The 15141-nt window shown below is 43.2% G+C and overlaps 1 protein-coding gene across 2 annotated transcripts in view; it reads right to left on the bottom strand.

Moving 5' to 3' along the window:
- Positions 1-15141, bottom strand: part of LOC109878620 (neurexin-3a-like) — a 665512-nt gene that overhangs the window by 160561 nt on the left and 489810 nt on the right. For both annotated transcript variants that reach the window (XM_031787765.1, XM_031787764.1), the window contains one exon: positions 6111-6292. In XM_031787765.1, the coding sequence (XP_031643625.1) occupies positions 6111-6292 (182 nt within the window). The remainder of the gene's footprint in view (positions 1-6110; positions 6293-15141) is intronic.

Below are 15141 nucleotides of genomic sequence, written 5' to 3'. Positions count from 1 at the left end.
GGTGTTCTCGGGGTGAGGAGGGGGTGTTGGGTGGGCGACAGACAGCATTTTCCTTGATGGACATAAAGCTACATGTTAGCCTCATCTGAAAAGAGTACCTTCTTCCATATGTTTGGGGAGTCTCCCACAAGCCTTTTGGTGAACACCAAAATGTGTATGCTTTTTAAATCTGGCCGCTCTTCCGTAGAGCTCAGCTCTGTGGAGTGTACAGCTTAAAGTGGTCCTATGGACAGCTACTCCAATCACCGCTGTGGAGCTTTGCAGCTCCTTCAGGGTTATCTTTGGTCTCTTTGTTGCCTCTCTGATTAATGCCCTCCTTGCCTGGTCTGTGAGTTCTGGTGGGCGGCCCTCTCTTGGCAGGTTTGTTGTGGTGCCATATTGTATCAATTTTTTTACTAATGGATTTAATGGTGCTCCGTGGAATGTTCAAAGTTTTGAATATTTTTTATAACCCAACCCTGATCGGTACTTCTCAACAACTTTGTCCCTGACCTGTTTGGAGAGCTCCTTGGTCTTCATGGTGTCGCTTGCTTGGTGGTGTCCCTTGCTTGGTGGTGTTGTAGACTCTGGATATATACTGAGATCTGGATATATACTGAGATCTGTATATATACTGAGATCATGTGACAGATCATGTGACACTTAGATTGCACACAGGTGGACTTTATTTAACTAATTGTTTGACTTCTGAAGGTTGCACCAAATCTTACTTACGGGCTTCATAGCAAAGGGGGTGAATTCAAATGCATGCACCACTTTTATGTATTTATTTTTATATTTATTTTTTAAATAACTTATTTTTTTTAATTTCTAAAAGAAAATATCTATTTTTTCACCAATTTGGACTATTTTGTGTATGTCCATTACATGAAATTCAAATAAAAATTCATTTCTTAAATTACAGGTTGTAATGCATCAAAATAGGAAAAACACCACTGGGGATGAATACTTTTGCAAGGCACTGTACGTACTTTCATTTCGGATGGAGCCACAGTGTCTCCTGACCCCTCCTGTCTCAGCCTCCAGTATTTATGCTGCAGTAGTTTACAGTATGTGTCGGGGGTCTAGTGTCAGTCTGTTATATCTGGGGTTTTTCTCCTGTCTTTTCCGGTGTCATGTGTGAATTTAAGTATGCTCTCTCTAATTCTTTCTCTCTTTCTTTCTTTCTTTCTTTCTTTCTTTCTTTCTCTTTCTTTCTTTCTTTCTTTCTTTCTTTCTTTCTTTCTTTCTTTCTTTCTTTCTTTCTTTCTTTCTTTCTTTCTTTCTTTCTTTCTTTCTTTCTTTCTTTCTTTCTTTCTTTCTTTCTTTCTTTCTTTCTTTCTTTCTTTCTTTCTTTCTTTCTCTCTCTCGGAGGACCTGAGCCCTAGGACCATGTCTCAGGACTACATAGCATGATGACTCCTTGCTGTCCCCAGTCCACCTGGCTGTGCTGCTTCTTCAGTTTAAACTGTTCTGCCTGCGGTTACCGGACGTGCTACCTGCCTGTACTGCCTGACCTGCCTGTTCTGCCTGACTTATTCACCGGAATTGCTACCTGACCCAGACCTGCTGTTTTCAACTCTCTAGAGACAGCAGGAGCGGTAGAGATACTCTCAATGATCGGCTATGAAAAGCCAACTGACACTTACTGACTTGTTGCACCCTCGACAACTACTGTGATTATTATTATTTGACCATGCTGGACATTTATGAACAATTGAACATCTTGTCCATGTTCTGTTATAATCTCTACCCGGCACAGCCAGAAGAGGTCTGGCCACCCCTCATAGCCTGGTTACTCTCTAGGTTTCTTCCTAGGTTTTGGCCTTTCTAGGGAGTTTTCCTAGCCACCGTGCTTCTACAACTGCTAGCTTTTTGGGGTTTTAGGCTGGGTTTCTTTACAGCACTTTGATATATCAGCTTATGTAAGAAGGGCTATATAAATACATTTGATTTGATTTGATTTACTACCATTTATTTTCCAGGGATTGAATGTTAGCTAGCAGAACAGAAGGCAAGGGCAGATTAGCCACTTGTCACCTGATCCTCACAAGGCATCCTGATCTCTATCCGTGAAACCTACGTATCCTTTTCCAGCGAATCACGGGGATCTGGGGCTGGTCGGGTGTCCGTAATATATCCCTCACGTCGGACTCATTGAAGAAGAACTCCTCATCCAACCTGAGGTGAGTAATCCCAGTTCTGATCTCCCGAAGGTCATAAGAGATGGCAGCAGCAGCATTATGTGCAAAACAAGTTACAAACAACGCTTGGTTGTGAGGTCGGTTGTCCTCTCACCAGCCAATAATTCAAAAAATGAGACAGCATATTGAGAATCTGCACGCAGAATTCTGTAAAAATATCCTAAGTGTACAATGTAAAACACCAAATAATGCACAAAGAATTAAGCCGATACCCGCTGATTATCAAAATCCAGAAAAGAGCCTTTAAATTCTACGACTTCCTAAAAGGAAGTGATTCCCAGTCCTTCCAATACAAAGCCATCACCTACAGAGAGATTAACCTGGAGAAGAGTCCCCTAAGCAAGCTGGACCTGGGGCTCTCTTCACAAACAAAAACAGACCCCACAGATCCCCAGGACAGCAACAAGATTAGACCCATCCAAATCATGAGAAAAAAAAGATAATTACTTGACACATCGGAAAGAATTGACAAAAGAACAGAGCAAACTGGAATGCTATTTGGCCTCAGGTTCATCTCTCTGGCAGAATACCTGACCACTGTGACTGAGCCAAAATGAAGGAAAGCTTTGACTATGTACAGACTCAGTGAGCATATCCTAACTATTGAGAAAAGCCGCTGTAGGCAGACCTGGCTCTCAAGAGATGACAGGCTATGTGCACACTGCCCACAAAATGAGATGGAAACTGAGCTGCACTTCCTAACCTCCTGCCAAATGTATGACCATATTAGAGACACATATTTCCCTCAGATTACACAAACACACAAGGAATTTCAAAACGAATCCAATCTTGATAAACTCCCCTATCTATTGGGTGGAATACCACAGTGTGCCGTCACAGCAGCAAGATGTGTGACCTGTTGCCACAAGAAAAGGGAAACCAGTGGAGCATCAACACCATAGTAAATACAACCTTTATTTAACTGTTTTTATTTTCCTTGTTGTCCTTAACTATTTGCACATAATATGCCGTTGGAAATGTCATTATTCCTTTGGAGTGTTTACTGTACATTTTTTAGTTGTTTATTTCACTTTTGTTTATTATCACTTGCTCTGGCATATTTCCCAAGCCAATAAAGCCCTTGACTTGAAATTGAACATATCTATATATGGCAGAGAGAGAGATTTAAATACCCTTAGGGAAGCTCTCTAACAGACAACCCAACTATACAGTACATACTAGTACTCCACATAACGGCAGAACGGCAGGAAGACAACCCAACTATACAGTACATACTAGTACTCCACATAACGGCCAGAACGGCAGGAAGACAACCCAACTATACAGTACATACTAGTACTCCACATAACGGCAGAACAGCAGGAAGACAACGGTAGAAAGGGAGGAAGACGGAACGGCAGGAAGACGGAACGGCAGGAAGACGGAACGGCAGGAAGACGGAACGGCAGGAAGGCAGGAAGGCAGAACGGCAGGAAGACAGAAAGGAAGGAAGACAGAACGGCAGGAAGACAGAACGGCAAGAAGACAGAAAGGCAGGAAGACGGAAAGGCAGGAAGGCAGGAAGACAGAAAGGCAGGAAGACAGAAAGGCAGGAAGATGGAACGGCAGGAAGACGGAACGGCAGGAAGACGGAACGGCAGGAAGACAGAACGGCAGCACTATGGATTCTGACAGTTGATGAGTATATCTGAGGGCCAAAAGCTACAAAGAATAAAACAATACAATCTCTCAGGGATTCTACTGACGACAGTATGGAAATTCACAGCTTCATTATTCATAGGGCGAGATAAAACAGAGAGAATGTGTGAGTATGTGTGAGCCTGTGTGTGTGTGTGTGTGTAGATTTATAACTAGGCATCCATGTGTGTGTGTGTGTGTAATGTGTGAGTGTGTCTGTGTGTGTGTGTTTTTGTTTAACTATCCTTGTGGGTCCCAGAAGTTCTCACAAGGACAGTAAAACAAGGAAAACTCTGGCCAGTGGGGACATTTTGCCCGTCCCCAGTAGGAAAAATGCTGTTTTAGGGTTAGAATAAAGGTTAGGGTTAGGGGTTACGTTTAGGGTTGAGAGTTAGGGATAGGTATAGTTTTAGTGTTATGAGTTTGGGGTTATGGTTAAAACTCAGGTGCTGGTATTTTTCCATGGAATTCAGAGAAAAACCATGCTTCCACGAACGGCATATCAATGAAGAGATATGTGAAAAAACACCTTGGGGATTGATTCAAACAACGTTTGCCATGTTTCGGTCGATATTATGGAGTTAATTCGGAAAAAAGTTCGACGTTTTGGTGACTGAATTTTCGGTTCGTTTCGGTAGCCAAATGTGTAGTAACAAAACGGAGCGATTTGTCCTACACAAAGAATCTTTCAGGAAAAACTGGACATCTGCTATGTAACTGAGAGTCTCCTCATTGAAACATCTGAAGTTCTTCAAAGGTAAATTATTTTATTTTATTACTTTGCTGGTTTTTGTGAAAATGTTATGTGCTAAATGCTACGCTAAATGCTACGGCAGCCATTATCACTCTTACACAAATGATTGATTTGCTATGGTTCAAAAGCATATTTTGAAAATCTGAGATGACAGTGTTGTTAAGAAAAGGCTAAGCTTGAGAGCAGGCATATTTATTTCATTTCATTTGCGATTTTGAGAAATCGTTAACGTTGCGTTATGGTAATGAGCCTGAGGGTGTAGTTACGCTACCGGATCCGGTATCAGTAGTTCAGAGAGGTTAAGGATTAAGGTTAGATGTAGGGTTATGGGTTATGGTTAAGTTAAGGGTTAAGGTTAGATTATGGGTTAGGGTTATGGAAAATTGGATTTTGGATGGGAATCAATTAAACAAGGAGAACAATACACAAAATGTGGCTCCCGAGTAGCGCAGTGGTCTAAGGCACATTGTACACATTGTACATAAGAATTTGTTCATAACTCACTTGCCTAGTTAAATGAAGGTTAAATAAAATAAAAAAATGCATAACTGTACTGTGTGTGTGTGTGTGTGTGTGTATATGTGTGTGTATGTATGTGTGTGTGTGTGTGTGTGTGTGTGTGTGTGTGTGTGTGTGTGTGTGTGTGTGTGTGTGTGTGTGTGTGTGTGAGCACTCCTTCTGTTAACACTGATCCCATCTCATCATTCTAGATCTGCCTCATTCTCCCAGAAGAATCTTTATGTCTTGGCAATGACATCAAACACACACATGAACATTTTGCTATGTTGCACATACATATACAGAGTATTCTGAAAGTATTCAGGCCCCTTGAGAGAGGAGGGCAGAGAGAGAGAGGATAACCGAGAGAGTGAGAGGAGGACAGAGAGAGAGGTGGACAGAGAGAGAGGTGGACAGAGAGAGAGGTGGACAGAGAGAGAGAGAGAGGAGGACAGAGAGAGAGAGGAGGACAGAGAGAGAGAGGAGGACAGAGAGAGAACAGGACAGAGAAAGAGAAGGACAGAGAGAAATGAGGACAGAGAGAGAGGAGAACAGAGAGAGAGGAGGACAGAGAGAAAGGAGGACAGAGAGAAATGAGGACAGAGAGAAAGGAGGACAGAGAGAAATGAGGACAGAGAGAGAGGAGGACAGAGAGAGAGGAGGACAGAGAGAGAGGAGGACAGAGAGAGAACAGGACAGAGAAAGAGAAGGACAGAGAGAAATGAGGACAGAGAGAGAGGAGAACAGAGAGAGAGGAGGACAGAGAGAAAGGAGGACAGAGAGAAATGAGGACAGAGAGAAAGGAGGACAGAGAGAAATGAGGACAGAGAGAGAGGAGGACAGAGAGAGAGGAGGACAGAGAGAGAGGAGGACATAGAAAGAGGACAGAGAGAAATGAGGACAGAGGGAAAGGAGAACAGAGAGAGAGAGGATGACAGAGAGAGAGGATGACAGAGAGAGAGGATGACAGAGAGAGAGGACAGCATAAGAGAGATAAAGAAAGGGACATATATAAGCAAGAAAATTGTGTAACTTACGATGTGGAGCATGAGATAGTCTCCAAGACCTGGAGCGCTGTCTATCCGGACCAGGATGCCGTCCTTTAGGGAGGTACTGAACCCCACGGTCAGCCTGTCTGTACGCGTGCTGGGCCTCTCGTTGGCTGGCCATTTAAACGTGATGAGGCCTCCTCCTTTCCCAAAGATATAGGTTGTCCCAGCTGAGGAGAAATAGGATAGAGAGAGAGAGAGAGAGAGAGTTAGAGAGAGAGAGAGAGAGAGAGAGTTAGAGAGAGAGGAGGAGAGAGAGAGAGAGAGAGAGAGAGTTAGAGAGAGAGAGAGAGAGAGAGAGAGTTAGAGAGAGAGAGAGAGAGAGAGAGAGAGAGTTAGAGAGAGAGAGAGAGAGAGAGAGAGAGAGAGAGAGAGTTAGAGAGAGAGAGAGAGAGAGAGAGAGTTAGAGAGAGAGAGAGAGAGAGAGAGAGAGAGAGAGAGAGAGAGAGAGAGAGAGAAGATGAGCTGAAAGACTGGGTATGGGTATGGTTCAATGCAAAGTAAAGGTACGACAATATTAAGAAGCCCACCAAACTATTTAATTGGAATATGGTGTTGATAATTGGTGTGTTGTTCTGTTGTTGTTCTGTTGTTACTCTGTTGTTGTTCTGTTGTTGTTCTGTTGTTACTCTGTTGTTACTCTGTTGTTGTTATGTTGCTGTTCTGTTGTTACTCTGTTGCTGTTCTGTTGTTATTCTGTGTTTGCCTTGTCTGTGTTGTTCTGTGTTTGTGTAAAGAAACCAAAATTACGATTACCACAATGTTTGTTCAAGAGATATTATTTGTTACAACACACAAGCACACACACTAGCACTGCCTTCAAATGTCCTCCTCAAGATACAGCAAAACACTGTAAACACCAGCACTGCCTTCATATGTCCTCCTCGAGATACAGCAAAACACTGTAAACACTAGCACTGCCTTCAAATGTCCTCCTCGAGATACAGCAAAACACTGTAAACACTATCACTGCCTTCAAATGTAGGCCGTAGACTTTGAAAACAGATCTGTTTTTAATTTTCTCCAGTAAGTTGTCTAGAGAAGCCTCACATGTCCCAAGTTTCACAAGAGGTTTTTGAACAACTGCTGTTTTCACCTGGGTCAGAAAAGTCGTAATTCAGCATCTGGTTTTTCTTTATCCCAGCCTCCATGGGAAATACTGTGACCTATACCTAAATATAACTCGCTCCAAAAGGGATTAGCTATACAGATTTTGACAAATGAATTCTCCAGTTCACATGTATTATAGCTGAGAAGATCGCAGCAGGACGTACTCCTCTGAAAAACACACAGACAGACACACATTACTGTCGTTTTAGAGAAGTTAAATAGTCATTTTGAGAGAGAAATCTTATTGGCATGACTTGTGTTTGTGTGAACACAAGTGCAGTATAACTTGCTTATGTTGAAATATGCACTTTGTGTGTGTGTGTGTGTGTGTGTGTGTGTGTGTGTGTGCGCGTGTGTAGGGATGGGCGCAAAAATTACAAAATGCAATTAGAAAAATAATAATAATAATCAATTTATAAAAAATAACCTTGTAAATACTTCTATTTTGAAATGTATTTAATTACAAAAACATGTATAATGTATTTTAAATTACAGAAATGTTTATGTTTAATATTTGCAAAGTAGCAGCAACAATATTCTCAGTAGCGGTTACAGAGAGGGTCTACTATCTGTGGAAGCTTAGTTGAATGCAGTAACTGTAAGTCACTCTGGGAAGTATTTGTTACAAAATACTGTACTTCCCAAAGTAACACACTTTACTAAATACGTTGTAGTATTTAAGTACAAATATTGCAAATACATGTAACAGATATACTACCAATCTCTGCATACAGGCATGTGTGTGTGGTTAACCAAGCTGACTCTACCTCTACCTCTCTAGTTGTGTTACTGTGTGGTGTGAGGCTATAACTCAGATGGCTCTACCTCTACCTCTTCCTCTACCTCTACCTCTCTAGTTGTGTTACTGTGTGGTGTGAGGCTATAACTCAGATGGCTCTACCTCTACCTCTACCTCTCTAGTTGTGTTACTGTATGGTGTGAGGCTATAACTCAGATGGCTCTACCTCTACCTCTCTAGTTGTGTTACTGTGTGGTGTGAGCCTATAACTCAGATGGCTCTACCTCTACCTATACCTCTCTAGTTGTGTTACTGTGTGGTGTGAGGCTATAACCCAGATGGCTCTACCTCTACCTCTCTAGTTGTGTTACTGTGTGGTGTGAGGCTATAACTCAGATGGCTCTACCTCTACCTCTTCCTCTCTAGTTGTGTTACTGTGTTGTGTGAGGCTATTACTCAGATGGCTCTACCTCTACCTCTCTAGTTGTGTTACTGTGTGGTGTGAGGCTATAACTCAGATGGCTCTACCTCTACCTCTCTAGTTGTGTTACTGTGTGGTGTGAGCCTATAACTCAGATGGCTCTACCTCTACCTCTCTAGTTGTGTTACTGTGTTGTGTGAGGCTATTACTCAGATGGCTCTACCTCTACCTCTCTAGTTGTGTTACTGTGTGGTGTGAGGCTATAACTCAGATGGCTCTACCTCTACCTCTCTAGTTGTGTTACTGTGTGGTGTGAGGCTATAACTCAGATGGCTCTACCTCTACCTCTACCTCTCTAGTTGTGTTACTGTGTGGTGTGAGGCTATAACTCAGATGGCTCTACCTCTCTAGTTGTGTTACTGTATGGTGTGAGGCTATAACTCAGATGGCTCTACCTCTACCTCTCTAGTTGTGTTACTGTGTGGTGTGAGGCTATAACTCAGATGTCTCTACCTCTACCTCTCTAGTTGTGTTACTGTGTTGTGTGAGGCTATTACTCAGATGGCTCTACCTCTACCTCTCTAGTTGTGTTACTGTGTTGTGTGAGGCTATTACTCAGATGGCTCTACCTCTACCTCTCTAGTTGTGTTACTGTGTTGTGTGAGGCTATTACTCAGATGGCTCTACCTCTACCTCTCTAGTTGTGTTACTGTGTGGTGTGAGGCTATAACTCAGATGGCTCTGCCTCTACCTCTACCTCTCTAGTTGTGTTACTGTGTGGTGTGAGGCTATAACTCAGATGGCTCTACCTCTACCTCTCTAGTTGTGTTACTGTGTGGTGTGAGGCTATAACTCAGATGGCTCTACCTCTACCTCTACCTCTCTAGTTGTGTTACTGTGTGGTGTGAGGCTATAACTCAGATGGCTCTACCTCTACCTCTACCTCTCTAGTTGTGTTACTGTGTGGTGTGAGGCTATAACTCAGATGGCTCTACCTCTACCTCTACCTCTCTAGTTGTGTTACTGTGTGGTGTGAGGCTATTACTCAGATGGCTCTACCTCTACCTCTCTAGTTGTGTTACTGTGTTGTGTGAGGCTATTACTCAGATGGCTCTACCTCTACCTCTAGTTGTGTTACTGTGTTGTGTGAGGCTATTACTCAGATGGCTCTACCTCTACCTCTCTAGTTGTGTTACTGTGTTGTGTGAGGCTATAACTCAGATGGCTCTACCTCTACCTCTACCTCTCTAGTTGTGTTACTGTGTGGTGTGAGGCTATTACTCAGATGGCTCTACCTCTACCTCTCTAGTTGTGTTACTGTGTGGTGTGAGGCTATAACCCAGATGGCTCTACCTCTACCTCTACCTCTCTAGTTGTGTTACTGTGTGGTGTGAGGCTATAACTCAGATGGCTCTACCTCTACCTCTCTAGTTGTGTTACTGTGTGGTGTGAGGCTATAACTCAGATGGCTCTACCTCTACCTCTCTAGTTGTGTTACTGTATGGTGTGAGGCTATAACTCAGATGGCTCTACCTCTACCTCTCTAGTTGTGTTACTGTATGGTGTGAGGCTATAACTCAGATGGCTCTACCTCTACCTCTCTAGTTGTGTTACTGTGTGGTGTGAGGCTATAACTCAGATGGCTCTGCCTCTTCCTCTCTAGTTGTGTGTTTGGGGGAACTTGTGACCCTCAGTGGGACCAAAACACAGACAACCTGTCTCCCTCTGTCCACTCACAATCAGGTAAACATTTATATCTCATGTACATTCATGACCCAGCATTTGCAGTTCAGAAAGGACTATAAACTATGTAGGGTACAGATACTGTAGGACTGCAGGGTATAAACTATGTAGGGTACAGATACTGTAGGACTGCAGGGTATAAACTATGTAGGGTTCAGATACTGTAGGACTGCAGGGTATAAACTATGCAGGGTACAGATACTGTAGGACTGCAGGGTATAAACTATGTAGGGTACAGATACTGTAGGACTGCAGGGTATAAACTATGTAGGGTTCAGATACTGTAGGACTGCAGGGTATAAACTATGCAGGGTACAGATACTGTAGGACTGCAGGGTATAAACTATGTAGGGTTCAGATACTGTAGGACTGCAGGGTATAAACTATGTAGGGTACAGATACTGTAGGACTGCAGGGTATAAACTATGTAGGGTTCAGATACTGTAGGACTGCAGGGTATACACTATGCAGGGTACAGATGGGACTGCAGGGTATAAACTATGCAGGGTACAGATACTGTAGGACTGCAGGGTATAAACTATGTAGGGTACAGATACTGTAGGACTGCAGGGTATAAACTATGCAGGGTACAGATACTGTAGGACTGCAGGGTATAAACTATGTAGGGTACAGATACTGTAGGACTGCAGGGTATAAACTATGTAGGGTACAGATACTGTAGGACTGCAGGGTATACACTATGCAGGGTACAGATACTGTAGGACTGCAGGGTATAAACTATGTAGGGTACAGATACTGTAGGACTGCAGGGTATAAACTATGCAGGGTACAGATACTGTAGGACTGCAGGGTATAAACTATGCAGGGTACAGATACTGTAGGACTACTGGGTATAAACTATGTAGGGTACAGATACTGTAGGACTGCAGGGTATACACTATGCAGAGTACAGATACTGTAGGACTGCAGGGTATAAACTATGTAGGGTACAGATACTCTAGGACTGCAGGGTATACACTATGCAGGGTACAGATAGGACTGCAGGGTATACACTTTGTAGGGTACAGATACTGTAGGACTGCAGGGTATAAACTATGTAGGGTACAGATACTGTAGGACTGCAGGGTATAAACTATGTAGGGTTCAGATACTGTAGGACTGCAGGGTATACACTAAGCAGGGTACAGATGGGACTGCAGGGTATAAACTATGCAGGGTACAGATACTGTAGGACTGCAGGGTATAAACTATGTAGGGTACAGATACTGTAGGACTGCAGGGTATAAACTATGCAGGGTACAGATACTGTAGGACTGCAGGGTATAAACTATGTAGGGTACAGATACTGTAGGACTGCAGGGTATAAACTATGTAGGGTACAGATACTGTAGGACTGCAGGGTATACACTATGCAGGGTACAGATACTGTAGGACTGCAGGGTATAAACTATGTAGGGTACAGATACTGTAGGACTGCAGGGTATAAACTATGCAGGGTACAGATACTGTAGGACTGCAGGGTATAAACTATGCAGGGTACAGATACTGTAGGACTACTGGGTATAAACTATGTAGGGTACAGATACTGTAGGACTGCAGGGTATACACTATGCAGAGTACAGATACTGTAGGACTGCAGGGTATAAACTATGTAGGGTACAGATACTCTAGGACTGCAGGGTATACACTATGCAGGGTACAGATAGGACTGCAGGGTATAACCTTTGTAGGGTACAGATACTGTAGGACTGCAGGGTATAAACTATGCACGGTATAGATACTGTAGGACTGCAGGGTATAAACTATGTAGGGTACAGATACTGTAGGACTGCAGGGTTTAAACTATGCAGGGTACATATACTGTAGGACTGCAGGGTATAAACTATGTAGGGTACAGATACTGTAGGACTGCAGGGTATACACTATGCAGGGTACAGATACTGTAGGACTGCAGGGTATAAACTATGTAGGGTACAGATACTGTAGGACTGCAGGGTATAAACTATGCAGGGTACAGATGGGACTGCAGGGTATAAACTATGCAGGGTACAGATACTGTAGGACTGCAGGGTATAAACTATGTAGGGTACAGATACTGTAGGACTGCAGGGTATAAACTATGCAGGGTACAGATGGGACTGCAGGGTATAAACTATGCAGGGTACAGATACTGTAGGACTGCAGGGTATAAACTATACAGGGTACAGATACTGTAGGAATGCAGGGTATAAACTTTGTAGGGTACAGATACTGTAGGACTACTGGGTATAAACTATGTAGGGTACAGATACTGTAGGACTGCAGGGTATACACTATGCAGAGTACAGATACTGTAGGACTGCAGGGTATACACTATGCAGGGTACAGATACTGTAGGAATGCAGAGTTTAAACTATGCAGGGTACAGATACTGTAGGACTGCAGGGTTTAAACTAGGCAGGGTACAGATACTGTAGGACTGCAGGGTTTAAACTATGCAGGGTACATATACGAATTACAAAGTAGCAATGCATCAGAATGCACAGCAAGATGCATAATCCTGGATTGGAGTTTCAAATAGATCACTGATAACTTCTCACAGTCCATCATAATGCCAAATGCTTCTTCAATACACTGTCGAAGGTCTTTATTATATTTCTGATGGCTAAAGAAGCAACATCAGGCGTACCTCAGTTCTTCTCTTCCCATTTGGGAAATGTGGTTGCCCTGTGATACTGAATAATGTATGCAGTCATTACTCAGTGAGTTAATGAATGAAGATCCTTTTGGCTTGGGGAGTGCCCTTGCAGCCTTGTTCAGAGGCACTTCAGAGGGATAACAGAAAACAATTGACATTTCCGGGTGCAAAAGAAGAAAGAGAAACCGTTTGATGGAAACAAGATGTTAAACTTTGAGACATGGAGATAACCACATATCCTCCGTATTTGATTGCATCAGTAGTTTGATAAAACAATGTGGCGGAATATTCTTCTCTCAAGCACAACAAGGTGACTGCTTCATTTCAGATCAAGATCAGCATGTGTACAGTTTAAATAGAACACAGACAGACAGACAGACAGACAGGCAGGCAGGCAGACTCTATCCCAAAACAACACTGTCCTAAGACAAAACAACACTGCCCTAAGACAACACAATACAGCCCTAAGACAACACAACACCACCCTAAGACAAAACAACACAGCCCTAAGACAAAACAACACAGCCCTAAGACAACACAACACTGCCCTAAGACAAAACAACACCGCCCTAAGACAAAACAACACCGCCCTAAGACAAAACAACACTGCCCTAAGACAAAACAACACCACCCTAAGACAACACAGCACAGCCCTAAGACAAAACACTGCCCTAAGACAAAACAACACTGCCCTAAGACAACACAACACAGCCCTAAGACAAAACAACACCACCCTAAGACAAAACAACACTGCCCTAAGACAACACAACACAACCCTAAGACAAAACAACACCGCCCTAAGACAAAACAACACTGCCCTAAGACAACACAACACAGCCCTAAGACAAAACAACACCGCCCTAAGACAAAACAACACCGCCCTAAGACAAAACAACACCGCCCTAAGACAAAACAACACTGCCCTAAGACAAAACAACACTGCCCTAAGACAAAACAACACCACCCTAAGACAACACAGCACAGCCCTAAGACAAAACACTGCCCTAAGACAAAACAACACTGCCCTAAGACAACACAACACAGCCCTAAGACAAAACAACACCACCCTAAGACAAAACAACACTGCCCTAAGACAACACAACACAACCCTAAGACAAAACAACACCACCCTAAGACAAAACAACACTGCCCTAAGACAACACAACACAGCCCTAAGACAAAACAACACTGCCCTAAGACAAAACAACACTGCCCTAAGACAAAACAACACTGCCCTAAGAAAAAACAACACTGCCCTAAGACAAAACAACACTGCCCTAAGACAAAACAACACCGCCCTAAGACAAAACAACACTGCCCTAAGACAAAACAGCACTGCCCTAAGACAAAACAGCACTGCCCTAAGACAACAACGGCACTGCCTTAAGACAACAACGGCACTGCCTTAAGACAACAACGGCACTGCCCTAAGACAACAACGGCACTGCCCTAAGACAACAACTGCACGGCCCTAAGACACCAACGGCACGGCCCTAAGACAACAACTGCACGGCCCTAAGACAACAATTATTACTGAGGCAGTTTGGTAAAACTAATCCCGTCCGAATCATCCACTAGAAAAACGGACATGCTGGGGTAAGAATTACATAACTGACGTTCTATAGTAACAATAGTCCTGTGTGAATAGGGCCTAAGACAACAGAGGAAGGCCATTTCACATCATGCGAGCCTGCAGAAGTGCATGATGGGATTGGCCTGAGCCCAGGCCCTGACAGTGATGGTTTTGCCAGCACTGGTGTGCGTGTGTGTGTGTGTGTGTTTGTGTGTGTGTGTGTGTGTGTGTAATAACTGGAGTGACACGCTATACCCAATCTTCTCTCATCTAATAGGCTTGTTAGGAGGAAGTCTGTTTTTAGGAGAATATTGTCCATGACAGATTTCTGAAAAACAACTGATGTCAGACAGACAGTAAGCTGAATCATCTGAATGTGTGTCTGTACTCCAATAAACTGTCTAAGAACGGGTTTGGAGATGCCTTCTATTGGAATGATATGATACCGTTCACTGACTGAGTGAGTAATGTTCGTAATAACCTTCATCATGCTAAGATAAGAGAGTTAGCTAGATAACTCCAGTCTGACTTATGCAGACGGGGATAAAGTGCATTATCAATAATTAAGAATAGAGTGACTGTGTGACTCCGGACATCAGAATCACAGAGGGAGATTACCCAAACAGAGTGACTGTGTGACTCCGGACATCAGAATCACAGAGGGAGATTACCCAAACAGAGTGACTGTGTGACTCCGGACATCAGAATCACAGAGGGAGATTACCCAAACAGAGTGACTGTGTGACTCCGGACATCAGAATCACAGAGGGAGATTTTGAAGATCCACTTTAAGTT

The sequence above is a fragment of the Oncorhynchus kisutch genome, linkage group LG14, assembly GCF_002021735.2.
Source record: "Oncorhynchus kisutch isolate 150728-3 linkage group LG14, Okis_V2, whole genome shotgun sequence".
NCBI classification, from domain to species: domain Eukaryota; kingdom Metazoa; phylum Chordata; class Actinopteri; order Salmoniformes; family Salmonidae; genus Oncorhynchus; species Oncorhynchus kisutch.
This window is presented reverse-complemented; position numbering and strand designations above follow the sequence as displayed.